This window comes from Salmo salar, chromosome 06 (genome assembly GCF_965601325.2).
Source record: "Salmo salar chromosome 06, fSalSal1, whole genome shotgun sequence".
NCBI lineage: Eukaryota > Metazoa > Chordata > Actinopteri > Salmoniformes > Salmonidae > Salmo > Salmo salar.
In genome coordinates, this window is record NC_138296.1 from 71,680,600 (window position 1) to 71,695,925 (window position 15,326).

The window sequence follows — 15,326 nt, forward strand, 5'->3', positions numbered from 1 at the left end:
GTGGGGGTGCTTTGCTGCAGGAGGGACTAGTGCACTTCACAAAATAGATGGCATCATGAGGGAGGAAAATTATGTGGATATATTGAAGTAACATCAAGACATCAGTCAGGAAGTTAAAGCTTGGTCGCAAATGGGTCTTCCAAATGGACAATGACCCCAAGCATACTTCCAAAGTTGTGGCAAAATGGCTTAAGGACAACAAAGTCAAGGTATTGGAGTGACCTCAATCCCATAGAAAATATGTGGACAGAACTGAAAAAGCGTGCGAGCAAGGACGCCTACAAACCTGACTCAGTTACACCAGCTCTGTCACGAGGAATGGGCCAAAATTCACCCAACTTATTGTGGGAAGCTTGTGGAAGGCTACCTGAAACGTTTGACCCAAGTTAAACAATTTAAAGGCAATGCTACCAAATACTAATTGAGTGTATGTAAACTTCTGACCCACTGGGAATGTAATCACAGAAAAAAAGCTGAATTAAATCATTCTCTACTATTATTCTGACATTTCACATTTTTAAAATAACATGGTGTTCCTAACTGACCTAAGACAGGGAATGTTTACTAAGATTAAATGTCAGGAATTGTGAAAAACTGAGTTTAAATGTATTTGGCTAAGGTGTATGCAACTTCCGACTTCAACTGATATATATATATATATATATATAGGCCAATTAATCAGTATCGGCTTTTTTTGGTCCTCCAATAATCGGTATCGGCCTTATAAAGTCATAAATCGGTCAACCTCTTGTATAGACCGAAGTAAGCTATTTAGGCTATATCATTTTGGAAATTTAATTCAATTTACTTCTGGGGAAAGCTTCCCCTAGCCTTATGGACGCCGCCGCTTATGTATTTTAACATCTTCAAATTGCTCATCGGAATTCAGTAAGAATGATGCATGCTGTTGCATCAGAGTTGCATGTTCTGTTAAGATGAATTACCATAAACTAAATCGGATACTGACCAACATCACGGGCGCACTAGCACTCAGTGCGCACAGGGAGCAGTGACGATGTCATCACGTCATCCAAAAACATGGCAGCCCCACAGTGGAGGTGTCATAATATCCACAAAACATAGCGGTCAGACAGAAAAATGTCTCAAATTGTTTTTTCCATCATTTTAAAATGAGGTCTGTTTTGTGTAGGCTTACCTTAGCACAATGTTTTGATAACCATGTAAATCTCTCTTGGACAAGGTGACTTTTATCAATATAGTCGGCTCTATTTACTCTGATTCGAAAATGCTAATTACCATCAAAGTAGACATCATCAATCAATCAAATGTATTTATAAAGCCCTTCTTAAATCAGCTGATGTCACAAAGTGCTGTACAGAAACCCAGCCTAAAACCCCAAACAGCAACCAATGCAGGTGTAGAAGCACAGTGGCTAGGAAAAACTCCCTAGATCTATCATGTAAAACAAATCCCTACGAGCTCCTACTTCATCTCTAGCTGGCACCTTTGCTAACAGGTAGTGTCAATTAAAAACTTGCACAAGACAGTTCACAGAATTGTCCATTTAAAGAAATGTAGCCATTTTATTTATTGCTACGGTTTAGCTGGCGTTAGATAGTTAATCAATCGATGTTTACCTTTACCTCGATTTGGCAGTCTCGTCCAGATCATCATGGCATTTGTAGGTCTTTATCATAGCCACTATAGCAGCTAATTAGCGTTTCATTTTGGGGGGTGAATACAGGTGAATATATTGATAAAAGCCACCTTGTCCTAGAGAGATTTACATGGTTATCAAAACGTCATGCCAGGGTAAACCTACACAAAACACAGCCCTTATTTTAAGTGTTTTTAAAATCCCCAATGGGAAAAATGAATGGTGGAGAAACAATGAGAACCATTTCCTTGTTTGACCCCTAAGTTTTATGGGTATTATGACTCCTACTGTCGTACTCTGTTGGATGTATATAACATGTTAATATCTTCGGCTGTGTGATGAAAAATATTATTTGAATAATTAAATTAATGTTTTTGCACAAAGATGATGACTAGTGTGTCTTAAGAATTTTCACATCTCTATGTGGACGTTTATGGAAATTGTCTTTCTGGGGGGAGTCAGCCCATCCCCACGAGATATTATTACCTGTTTAACAATTTCTGTGTCCTTGTCTTGGTTTTTAGCAATCATACAGAACATGCAAGTGTCTTCCATGTCGCTGGATGAATTACTTTCTGTATTATCGTCGCGTTGTTGTACAGTGTCCCCTGCGCTGTTCTCCATTTAGCCGGTCCGGTTCCCGAGATCTATTTCCTGATGACAGCCGTTTTCGATTTACCGCTTCTGTAACAGGTATGTCACAGATAGATATTTTACATGATGTATACATGTGAAGCATCCGCTTGGCGTTTCCGTTCACTACCAAATGTAGTATTGAGAGGAAGCCCAGTGGCCAGCTGTGGGAGAAGATGGAAGGAGAATGTCGTCCAAAATCATTCTGCTAATTTTCTCATCGATGAAACATTTGATCTCAATACAGTTTTCTGTTCCCAAAACTAAAATCAGTTTTTAACAGAGTGGACAAAGTTTTGTAGACTTTGCCCGTTGCCAAAATATTTTTAAAATCACGTTGTTTAGGAGTGAAAAGGCGAATTAAGTTATTCTACACGCACACTTCACGGAAATATGGAGCGAACAGGCAAATAGGATCTCGCTAGCTCGTGCTTGGCTCTGCCCACTTCCTTACTTGTTCGCATTGGAAACGAAAGGATGTGGTATATCTTGGTTTAGTTATACAAATCTGTGATATGTTGAGATGACGTAGTAGCTCTAACGTTCCGTCTGCTTTGTATAGCTCCCATATATCATGGTGATACTGTAGTGTATACAGTTGCGCTTTCAAGACAACTTGGAACTCGGGGGGGGGGGGGGGGGGGGGGGGACGAGAGCTGTGTTCGTATACTCATACTAACGTACATTGAGTATTTAGTATGCTTATTGGTCACAGTATGTATATAGTTAGTATGCCAAAAGTTCCCGGATGTCGTATTACATTAGACAAAATACGGGCTGCATTCCAAATACTTAAAAGACACACCCTCTCCCCTCAGCCCTCAAATGAAGTTCTGATGACGTGTCATGACGTCTGACACTGCAGGCAAGGGGCGAGGGACGAAACCTAGCTTACTAGTTCAACTAGTTAACCAGATATTCATATCACTACACTGTATTTGTCTTCTTATTTTTATCAGGTTATGCAACGTTTTGAATGCAATGCACTAAATACTGTATCTCTAAATGCCAGGGGTTTACGAAACATAACTAAAAGAACATTTAGTTATTTCTTTATTTTGTAAACACTAATGCAGATTTCATTCTACTCCAAGACTCACTCCTGCAATTCAGATTCTAGTTTTTGGAAATCACAATAGGGAAATACTGTTTATTATAGTCCCGGTCTAATCACTCAGCTGGTAATATAATATTGCTTTATAAGTTTAGAGGTGATATTTCAGTGTCTTGTATATCCAAAGATGGGAGAAGGGTTATATTGATCTCAAAACTAGATAATGCTTGTTTTATTATATGCAATGTGTATGGGTACAACACTTACACATCAAATAAGACTATTTTTGGGTCTTGCTGATACGCTTACTGTGCTGCAAAACAGGTATGGCTCATAATAGCTGGAGACTTTAATGAAACATCTGATAGCTATTCTAGGTGAACATCTCAAAGAGCTCAGATTAGTGACATCACATCATTTTGCAGTAAACTGACAGTGATCGATACATGGCGCTTCTTTTAATACAAACTTAAATGAATGCACCTGGTGTAACAGGTTAATGACAGTCAGATCCAGAATTGATCTCTTTCTCATTTCTCCCCAACTTTTACTGTATGTACAATAAGTAAATCATAAACATGCTCCTTTGACTGATCATAAAATGATATTATTGAAGTTAGAATGTGCTGAAAATCCAGTGGCATTTGAGGATACTGGAAACATAATAATTCACTCCTAAATGATCCAGTCTTTAACAAGAGCACAAATAACTTGAACATATACTCATTTAACTCAAATGATTTAGAACCAAAGCATGGAAGTAACTGGGAAATATTTAAATTCAAGGTAAGATCTTTCGCCATTACACGCAGTAAGGAACTAAAGAAGCAGAAATGTTTGAAAGAAGATGAGCTTATGAATAAATTGAATGTTCTTTTAGAAAAGGATAACCTTTCAGCCGAGGAAGAAACAGATTTGTATACATTTCGAATAGAACTAGATCAAATGTACATTGATTTAGTTAAAGGGGCCTTTATTAGATCTAGAGCAAAATGGGTTGAGGAGGGTGAGATAAACACAAGCAATTTTTTTGCTCTTGAAAAAAGGAACTAAGGGAGCTAACGTTAGTTAGCTATCATACAGTAGGAGTATATTAATAATGATATATTTAATATAAGTAGACATACACTCATAATATACTGTAGCGCATATAAAGCACCCACAAGCAACAGGTGGCTGAAACACAATCATCGCGGGATGAACGAGTGACGAATTCCCGGCCAAGGGTGGTCCATTTAATAATCATTCCTTCCTCCCTCGCCCCTTGCCCTGCAAGTGTATACTCGTCAGACGTCATGATACATCATCAGAAGTGTCCACTTAATTTGAGGCCTGAAAGGGGTGTGTCTTTTAAGTGTTTGGACCGTGGACCTACCCTTGTCCATTTACCCTCACCTTATGCCCTTGAGGGAATCCCCGCGGCCAAGCAATGGAAGTTTGCAAAGTAAGCCCCTCAGCCCTCGTTTTTTAATGAAGTTTGCGAGTGTACAATTATGTTCACTTCAGGGCCTGAAACGCACCATAATTCAATTCACGATGATTACACATCCGCTAAGAAAAGTCCGCCAAAACCTAACCTCAAAATCAATATGGAGTCAAGAGGTGTAAGTATAAACAAATGTAAATAAGTTAGAAATTATGCTACTAATGCACAAACATTTCGTAAAACTATTGATGTTTTTGTTTGGTTAGCTTTTGGAAATTGTAGAAATAAAATGAAACATTTTCCTTCAGAAGTTCCAGCTAGGCAGGCTAACGTTAGTTAGCTAATTCATTTGATAGCTATGATACAGTAGGCGGATATTAAATTATATAGTTAATATAAGTAGACATGCAATCATAATTTACTGTAGCGCATATAAAGCACTCACAAGCTACCAGTGGCTGAAAAATAAAAAACTATCATTGCGGGAGGAACGAGTGACGAAGTTCCGGGCAAGGGCGGTCCATTTAAAATTCATTCCTTCCTCCCTCGCCCCTTGCCCTGCAAGTGTAAACTCGTCAAACGTCATGATACGTCATCAGAAGTGTCCACTTGATTTGAGGGCTGAGGAGAGAGGGTGTGTCTTTTAAGTGTTTGGAATGCAGCTTTTGTCTTGGTCACAGAAGAATGCCCTCAATGCTGATCCCAGACAATCTTTTTCTGGGAAGCCCAAATAGGGCATCAGCTACAATAATTTGATGACCATTTTTCTTTAAAACAATAATGCAAATAATTCATTATACAAATTATTAGGGATACAGGAAATTGACATTTGCAAGGGTATTAATTAAACCCTTTTGCTCTTTGGGAAACAGGTCATTTACGCTGTAGTTTCTTTGTTAATGTATCAGTAATCGGTAGAATCCACTAAGCAGATGATTGGTCCACCTAGCTTTACCAGAGCCCCGTTATCCAGCATGTTGTGGATCTAGACATGCCTTCATGGCAACCGTAGAGGCCTGGGTGGCAAAGCCACCCACAAAATGTTGTACTGCCACATAACATTACTATTGTTTGGCAAGGCAATGATAGAATAACTGTACCAGTCAAAAGTTTGGACACACCTACTCATTCCAGGGCATTTCTTATTTTTACTATTTTCTACATTGTAGAATAATAGTGAAGACATCAAAACCATGAAATAACACATGGAATCATGTAGTAATCAAAAAAAGTGTTAAACAAATCAAAATATATTTTATATTTGAGATTCTTCAGATTCTAGTATCTGCAGAGCTTTACTCATGTCAAAACTATAGGTTGAGTTCACAACTAACCATCACAGTTTATCCGTAACTAAGGCAGGAAATGTATATTTATTGAAATATTGTGACTAACCAAATTATTGTTCTTGTTTTTTATCTTATAGGAAGAATTGCAGCATGTTGTTCACCTCGAACACTCACAGAATCCGCCCCTGCAGATACACTGTAGCTCCGCAGGGCGCTTCTGTACAGCCTTCCACAGCTGTATGGGGCCAGGGATCACCTGAAAGGACTCTCTCAACAACAAATACAGGCTTGTAGAGAGGAATGCCTTCAGAGGTCCATACCATTGTCATGAAACTGTTTTTGACATTTCATGCCTTGCAATGGCAGAGAACAATCTGCCTCCACCCACTACTCCCAACGAAGCTATCGAATTGTATTTGTTCTTACGGGCTTACATGCTAGCTCATCTGTAACACAGTCCAGCTAGCACCAGGACTAGGGGTGAACTCTGTTATCCTGACGTTGGCCCCCTGAAGGGGACAGACCGAGGTGGCTGCCCTGCTGATTGAGAGGGGCGCCAACCTGGAGAAGGACAATGATGAGGGATACACTCCACTCATAGAGGCTGCATGAGAGGAGCAAGAGGACATGGTGGTGCTATTTCTGGCACAAGGTATGGTCTCTCTCTCTCTCTGAATTAAACTAGTTAGTAATTCTGTTTTGAGATTTTACCACCATATTGACCATCAAAGCTCATTATTGAGTGGAATTTTCACTCTGGGTGGAATTTACACCTGTGTTCTTGTACTCAGGAGCCAATGTCCATGCGACGGGAGACACAGCGCTGACGTACGCCTGAGAGAATGGACACAGACGTGGCTGACATGCTGCTGCAGACAGGGGCTGACCTGGTGAGACCTCTCTCTAACCTTATAGCCTGGCCTCATCTCTGCGAAACACAGTTCATGTCAATACACAGCCTTTTTTGCACGAGTTGTTCACACATTTCCTCTAGGGTATGTGGGACGAAATCGTCCCACCTACTCAACAGCCAGTGGAATCCCGTGGTGCGATATTCAAATACCTTAGAAATGCTATTACTTCAATTTCTCAAACATATGACTATTTTACACCATTTTAAAGACAAGACTCTCGTTAATCTAACCACACTGTCCGATTTCAAAAAGGCTTTACAACGAAAGCAAAACATTAGATTATGTCAGCAGAGAACCCAGCCAGAAATAATCAGACACCCATTTTTCAAGCTAGCATATAATGTCACATAAACCCAAACCACAGCTAAATGCAGCACTAACCTTTGATGATCTTCATCAGATGACACTCCTAGGACAGTATGTTATACAATACATGCATGTTTTGTTCAATCAAGTTCATATTTATATCAAAAACCAGCTTTTTACATTAGCATGTGACGTTCAGAACTAGCATACCCACCGCAAACTTCTGGTGGATTTACTAAATTACTCACGATAAACGTTCACAAAATACATAAATTATTTTAAGAATTATAGATACAGAACTCCTTTATGCAATCGCGGTGTCCGATTTTAAAATAGCTTTTCGGCAAAAGCACATTTTGCAATATTCTGAGTAGATAGCTCGCCATCACGGGCTAGCTATTTTGACACCCACCAAGTTTGGCACTCACCAAACTCAGATTTACTATAAGAAAAATTGGATTACCTTTGCTGTTCTTCGTCAGAATGCACTCCCAGGACTTCTACTTCATCCACAAATGTTGTTTTGGTTCAAAATAATCCATAGTTATGTTCAAATATCCTCTGTTTTGTTCTTGCGTTCAAGACACTATCCGAACGGTGACGCACGGACGCGTATCGTGACAAAAAAATTCAAAATATTCCATTACCGTACTTCGAAGCATGTCAAACGATGTTTAAAATCAATTTTTATGCGATTTTTCTCGTAAAAAAGCGATAATATTCCGACCGGGAGACGTCCTTTCCGTTCAAAGACTCAAAATCTAAAATGGACTCTTCACGTGCACGCGCGCCCCCGTCTCATTGTTCTCAGATCGACCACTTACCAAATGCGCTACTGTTTTTCAGCCTGGGACAGCAGAGTCATCATTCAACGTTCTGGCGCCTTCTGAGAGCCTATGGGAGCCTTACAAAGTGTCACGTTACAGCAGAGATCCTTTGTTTTCAATTAAGAGAGTGTAGAAGGCCAAGAAATGGTCACTTCCTGTACAGAATCTTCTCAGGTTGCTGCCTGCCATATGAGTTCTGTTATACTCACAGACACCATTCAAACAGTTTTAGAAACTATAGGGTGTTTTCTATCCAAATCAAACAATTATATGCATATTCTACTTTCTGGGCATTAGTAATAACCAGATTAAATCGGGTACGTTTTTTATCCGGCCGTGCAAATACTGCCCCCTATCCCCAACAGGATAAATGTGGGTGTGCTTCCCGAATGGCACCATATTCTCTTTATAGTACATTATTTTTTTACCAGGGCCCATCGGGTTTAGTTTACAAATATTATATATGGTTTGGTTTTTGCCCTGTCATACATATTATAGGGAAATGTAAATGTGCATGTTTTTTTTTACTTACAGTCTTCTCACAATTGGGTCAAATGTTTTGCTGAATGCACATGCATTTACATATTTTTGTGTGTTGTTTTTTTTTTTTGTCACAACGTGGCCAGAAAGGAAGTGAACATGGACAGCATCTCTAAGCCCGAGTTCTCGTCGAGGAAAGATAAGGATGGCTCACTTAGGGAGCTCTACACTCACAATTCCACTTAGTTCAAGAACTGAATGGGCATTCTTATGGAGAAATCAAATGTCTTATTTAACTGAATTGATCTGGCTAATCCCAGGGTTGGATGTTATTTCCTCAAAATCAAGGTGGTCCATGACAGTTGGAAGATGGACATGAGCAAGATCTTAGAATCGTCCAGCAGCGACGAGGAGGACAAGGAAGGAAAGGAGAGCGAAGAGGATACTAAGGGTGGTCACACCATCGTGGTTTCCTACCTCCTTGACTACCCCAACAACAACATCCTTTCGGTCACCGTGCCAAACCTACTGCATCTCAGCTGTCATCCCCCTCCCATGACACCTCTCAGGTAGTGACTGCTGGTTAACCAATAAACAAACAACTACTGTACTACTACAGACATCTATTTGTATTAACATCACATTTTTATAAGTTGATACCAAATACTTTTGTAATAATTTGCCCTAACCCAAACAGGCTCCACGACTTCCATTCCAAGCCCTGGCCATGGTAGTGCCTCCACAAGAGCCAAACAGAGTACCCTCCAACATCACAACACCTCCATCTGGCATCACAAAATGTCAGTCCAATAGTAAATACAGGTCTAACTTTGTTAATTCCCTGACCAAGAAGACAACTAGACACCAGTTGAGTGCACAAGGCATCAAAGCATTATAATGATTGCTGTAATATTGTATGGTGCAACCTTGTAGCTAACTGGTTGTGTTGTCTAGCTGTCTCAGACAGCCCCAAGCAGAGGCTGAGCCCCTTCCAGGGTAACCCACTTGCTGCAGACGGTCCAGACACAGATCTGCTTCCCATTTTCTACTTGTACCAGCCCCTGGAGTGCATTGTGGAAGAGACGGAGAGCAAGCTGAATGAGTTGAGCAAAAGGATCTCAGCCATAGAGAAGGCTGAGCTGCAGAAGAAGATCCTCAAGGAGAAGTTCACCAGAGTACATGAAGGCCAAAGGCCTGAAGGGTGACCCGGGGCAGCCCCTACCTCTGTAGACTTCTTACCTTAGCCACTCAGCATTCTAGACTTTAGTACAGTTGACTACCCCAACAGCACCTGCCCTGACCTACAGAGGCTGATGGTGAGCCAGCAGTAGGTGTTGGGGCAATAGTTGACAGGCCTCACTCAGGCCCCCGACAGACTCATAGTGTAGAAGTGTGTAGAAGTGGAAGTCTGTGTACAGTGAGGGAAAAAGTATTTGATCCCCTGCTGAATTTGTACGTTTGCCCACTGACAAAGAAATTATCTATAATTTTAATGGTAGGTTTATTTGAACAGTGAGATACAGAATAACAAAAACATCCAGAAAAACACATGTCAAAAATGTTATAAATTGATTTGCATTTTAAATGAGGGAAATAAGTATTTGACCCCCTCTCAATCAGAAATATTTCTGGCTCCCAGGTGTCTTTTATATAGGTAACGAGCTGAGATTAGGAGCACACTCTTGTCCACAGAAGCAATCAATCAGATTCCAAACTCTCCACCATGGCCAAGACCAAAGAGCTCTCCAAGGATGTCAGGGACAAGATTGTAGAGCTACACAAGGCTGGAATGGGCTACAAGACCATCGCCAAGCAGCTTGGTGAGAAGGTGACAACAGTTGGTGCGATTATTCGCAACTGGAAGAAACACAAAAGAACTGTCAATCTCCCTCGGCCTGGGGCTCCATGCAAAATCTCACATTGTGGAGTTGCAATGATCATGAGAACGGTGAGGAATCAGCCCAGAACTACACGGGAGGATCTTGTCAATGATCTCAAGGCAGCTGGGACCATAGCCACCAAGAAAACAATTGGTAACACACTACGCCGTGAAGGACTGAAATCCTGCAGCGCCCGCAAGGTCCCCCTGCTCAAGAAAGCACATATACATGCCCGCCTGAAGTTTGCCAATGAACATCTGAATGATTCAGAGGACAACTGGGTGAAAGTGTTGTGGTCAGATGAGACCAAAATGGAGCTCTTTGGCATCAACTCAACTCGCCGTGTTTGGAGGAGGAGGAATGCTGCTTATGACCCCAAGAACACCATCCCCACGTCAAACATGGAGGTGGAAACATTATACTTTGGGGGTGTTTTTCTGCTAAGGGGACAGGACAACTTCACCGCATCAAAGGGACAATGGATGGGGCCATGTACCGTCAAATTTTGGGAGAGAACCTCCTTCCCTCAGCCAGGGCATTGAAAATGGGTCGTGGATGGGTATTCCAGCATGACAATGACCCAAAACACACGGCCAAGGCAACAAAGGAGTGGCTCAAGAAGAAGCACATTAAGGTCCTGGAATAGCCTAGCCAGTCTCCAGACCTCAATCCCATAGAAAATCTGTGGAGGGAGCTGAAGGTTCGAGTTGCCAAACGTCAGCCTCGAAACCTTAATGACTTGGAGAAGATCTGCAAAGAGGAGTGGGACAAAATCCCTCCTGAGATGTGTGCAAACCTAGTGGCCAACTACAAGAAATGTCTGACCTCTGATTGCCAACAAGGGTTTTGCCACCAAGTACTAAGTCATGTTTTGCAGAGGGGTCAAATACTTATTTCCCTCATTAAAATGCAAATCATTTTATAACATTTTTGACATGCGTTTTTATGGATTTTTTTGTTATTCTGTCTCTTACTGTTCAAATAAACCTACCATTAAAATTACAGACTGATCATTTCTTTGTCAGTGGGCAAACGTACAAAATCAGCAGGGGATCAAATACTTTTTTCCGTCACTGTATGTAGGTGTTGGAGAGTAATCTCTCGGTCCCCTGGTTTCACTCCTCTAATCCTGGCTGCTACAGCGGATCACATTGCCGTGGTGCAGATCCTACTGGATAAAGGAGAGGACATCAAAGCCCAGTCTGAGAGAATCAAAAACGCACCTCACTCCCTGGCCTGCTCTGTAGGAAGACAAGAGGTGTTGCGATTCACTAAAACACATTCTTCCCTGAACATCAGTTCACACTAGTGGAAATTCCCCAATAATAACCTGTGGTCCATTCCTTCCGGGTGGTAAAAGTGTTGCTGCTGCGTGGGGCCAACAAGGAGCAGTGTAGCGTTTCAGATTATTCCTCTCAGCCTGGCCGCCTCAGGGGGCTGCATCAACATCAAGATCCTCCTGAATGCTGGTGCTGAAATCAACTCCAGATACGACAGTTTGTCAACCTCAAACACACAACCATCCCTGTCAGTCAAAGATTTTCCCCCACTCTGAACTATGTGTATTATCATCATCCCTGTCCACTTTTCCCCCTCGCCCTGTCTGTTCCTCTCTCACTGTGTGTTTGTTTCCTGTCAGGACTAGAAGTACATTGGGTACCTCTCTGCTGATGCTGGCTGCCATGAACGGTCACGTCCTTGTGGTCAAGCTGCTGCTGGACATGGGCTCAGACATCCACACTCCCATCGAGACCAAGCGCAACGCAGCACTGACCCTGGCCTGCCAACATGGAGCACCGCTCCAAGGTGAGAGCAGCCACCATCAGCTGAACTTGGCAGGTCATGTTATCTGGGCTAGAGTCAAAGACATCAGAAATGAGGTTTGGTGTTAGACAGTGTGGTGTCTGTGGGTTGCAGTATGTCATTGACCCATATGTTCTCTCTTTTAGACAGGTCTGACTCCTCTCATGGAGGCTGCATCGGGTGGCTAAGCTGTGGTGGGGCTGGTGCTGCTGGACAAGCACTATAGTGTGTGTGACATGGCGTCTCAACAGACCATCCTAAGTGGTGAACTAGACTTTTCCCTCTGACACATTACATCAGCACCCGTCATGAATCTCATTATCTTCCTGAGTCCAACCTCATCCAACCCTCTGATATATAGCTGGAAATATCAGAAATTCTGAATCTCTGCCTGGTTTTGTGGGGATGCCTGCAGTAACTTCAAAACTTTTCTAGTCGCCGGCTTCTCCTTTTTCCTCTAGAGTGTTTGACAGCACTTCTCTCGCAGCATCCAACACATGATCATATTATTGTGGTGTGAACTTCAATGTCTGGAGGTGTTGTGGAGTGACCTCTGACATCCAGAGGGGTTTTGGATTGACCTTTAACATCTGGAGGGGTTGTGGCAAGACTGCGATCTTCTGGAGGGGTTGTGGCCTGAACTCTGCCTGGAGGAGTTGTGGCGTGACCTCTGATGTCTGGAGGGGTTCTGGAGTGACCTTTGCACACCCTCTGGTGGGATTGTGGCTTGATCTTTGTCTTCTGGAGAGATTGTGGTGTGACCATTCACATCTGGAGGGGTTGTGGAATGAACTCTGACGTTTGGAGGGGATGTGGCGTGAAATCTAACGTCCGGAGGGGTTGTGGCGTGACTGACTTCTGACATCTGGAGGGGTTTGTGACGTGACTTCTGTCTTCTGCAGGGCATGTGCTGTGACATCTGTTGTTTGGAGGAGTATCAATTGTAAAAGCGATCAGGTACTGTAAGGGGTCTAGGTTGTGTAGCTCATTCTGTTGGCTATATAGAAATACCAGCATGTCATCCAGCTGATATGGAAGGGGTTCTCCAATGTGTGGCGCAAACTATCTCTGATACAGTTGAAGTTGGAAGTTTACATACACCTTAGCCAAATACATTTAACTCAGTTTTGTAAACTAAAATGTATTTGTGATTACCATCATTTGTAACATGAGTCTGATAATTATCTGTACAAAACAGTTAATCTGAAAATACTTGTGGAATGTAAAAATACTTGCTTGATATGTTTTCCAGTTTCTTGAAATACTTTCTAAATGCAACTTATTTGCAAATGACCTGTACCCACACACTGACTCGGTACCGGTACCCCCTGTATATAGCCTCGTTATTGAGATGTACATTTCTTGTTACTTTTTGATTCAATATTTTTTTTACTTTAGTTTATTTAGTAAATATTTTATTAACTATTTATTGAACTGCATTGTTGGTTAAGTGCTTCTAAGTAAGCATTTCACGGTAAGGTCTACACCCGTTGTATTCTGCTCATGTGACAAATAAAATGTGATTTCTTTGTATGTGGAAACTGAAATGGTCTATTCATTAGGAGTACATTTTCATACCGGTCCCCTGTGGGAATCGAACCCACAACCTTAGCATAAATGCTCTACCAACTGAGCCACATCATCACAAACCACTTGCTGTCTCAATGTACTAAATTACTGTATAGGTCATTATCTTTATGGTGATGGAAAATCTACAGGTACAAACCTAGATGACTAGCCTCTGTACAATACCGTAATATACATTTTACATTGTGGTTTGTAAGTATGGTTAAATTAATACTGCACAAAGTCGTTTTCCATGTTATTTGATCAAGAAACATATTTAACTTGATGTGGATGTTGTGCCTTGGCAACTTTTTATTTTTACCCATTTTTTTCTCCCTAATTTTATGATTACGAACTTGTTTCATTGCTGCAACTCCCCAACGAGCTCGGGAGAGGCGAAGGTCGAGTCATGCGTCATCCGAAACATGACCCGCCAAGCCGCGCTTCTTAACACCCGCTCGCTTAACCCGGAAGCCAGCTGCCCCAATGTGTCGGGAAAAACTGTTCAACTGAAATATTTTTTCAGTATTATCGGTCCGTTTATACTAGTAAAGGCCCAGTGCATTACTTTTGTGACACAATATTTACAAAGTTATATTTTTTAAAGATTTTTCAGGGGGTGCTGCAGCACCCTTAGCACACCTACTTCCCATGGCTATGTGTCTATGGCCACAATGCAACAAGGGGTATATTTGTGTGCATGCTGCCCAAACCGCAGCCATACCGGTAACTGCCAAAATAAAGAAAACCCTTGAGTAAACAAGGGATAAAGTATACGTTATGGTGTGGGGGTGCATTTTTCTGGCCCACTTAATCTATGCCAAGGTGCATTGAAGCTATTCTGGCAGCTCGTGGTGGCCCAACACCCTTTTAAGACACGGTTGGTGTTTCCTTTATTTTGGCAGATACCTGTATGTGCTTGATTAAACTTAATCCAGTTATTTTTTATAAACTATTGATCCTCTGTGGCTAAATTATGCTCTCTGATATATTTTTTAACATTGAGAGCGGGCCCCTGTGCTTGAAAAAAGTATTGAGTCCGCTACAGGCTTGTGCCCAGCCCGGCTCACACAATTGACCAGTTACAATTATTTAGAATGCATTTTTTTTTTAATGAATCAGTTACCCAATCAAGGCAGGGCTCCCCAGTTTCCCACGTGGGTCCCCTTCCTCCTCCCCTCATCTGATGATTAGCAGAGTGGAATCACCCACTCATTGAGCACTGAGTCCCTCAGTGGTTGGCGGTTGCAGTAAAAAAAAAAGAAAGAAGAAAAACACTACATATTGTTGGGTTCTGAGAATATGAAAATATACTTATTCATGTCATTGATGGAGTGCTGCAGTTTAGAGGGTCTACATCAGAAGTTAATGGTTATAGGAGGAAGGTATATAGTGTGTGCAATAAAGCTTGGAATGTGTTGAGTGCAGGGGAGTGATTACATGTGGCAGGCATTGATAAGGGGAGAGCCATGGATTAGTGATTGAGGGGGGTTGAGGTCAGGTCAGTGTCACCTTAAGGGAGAAATACAA

At 41.7% G+C, this 15,326-nt stretch overlaps 1 protein-coding gene and 1 long non-coding RNA gene across 3 annotated transcripts in view; one reads left to right on the forward strand and one right to left on the reverse strand.

Annotated features, from left to right (window-relative positions):
- Nucleotides 1-2,646, reverse strand: part of LOC100286579 (histidine triad nucleotide binding protein 3) — a 21,272-nt gene extending 18,626 nt beyond the window's left edge. Inside the window, exon 1 of one of the 2 annotated variants that reach the window (XM_082976049.1) lies at nucleotides 2,105-2,381. In XM_082976049.1, the coding sequence (XP_082832175.1) occupies nucleotides 2,105-2,242 (138 nt within the window). In that variant the 5' untranslated portion in view covers nucleotides 2,243-2,381. Of the gene's footprint in view, nucleotides 1-2,104 lie in introns of both variants that reach the window. The other variant, NM_001146518.1, reaches the window with a different exon arrangement.
- On the forward strand, nucleotides 2,053-14,050 carry LOC145879876 (uncharacterized). The gene is made up of 5 exons (XR_014392728.1): nucleotides 2,053-2,311; nucleotides 6,158-6,672; nucleotides 6,812-9,116; nucleotides 9,245-12,233; nucleotides 12,377-14,050. It is a non-coding gene; the product is annotated as an uncharacterized LOC145879876 (long non-coding RNA).
- The last annotated feature ends 1,276 nt before the right edge of the window (nucleotides 14,051-15,326 follow it).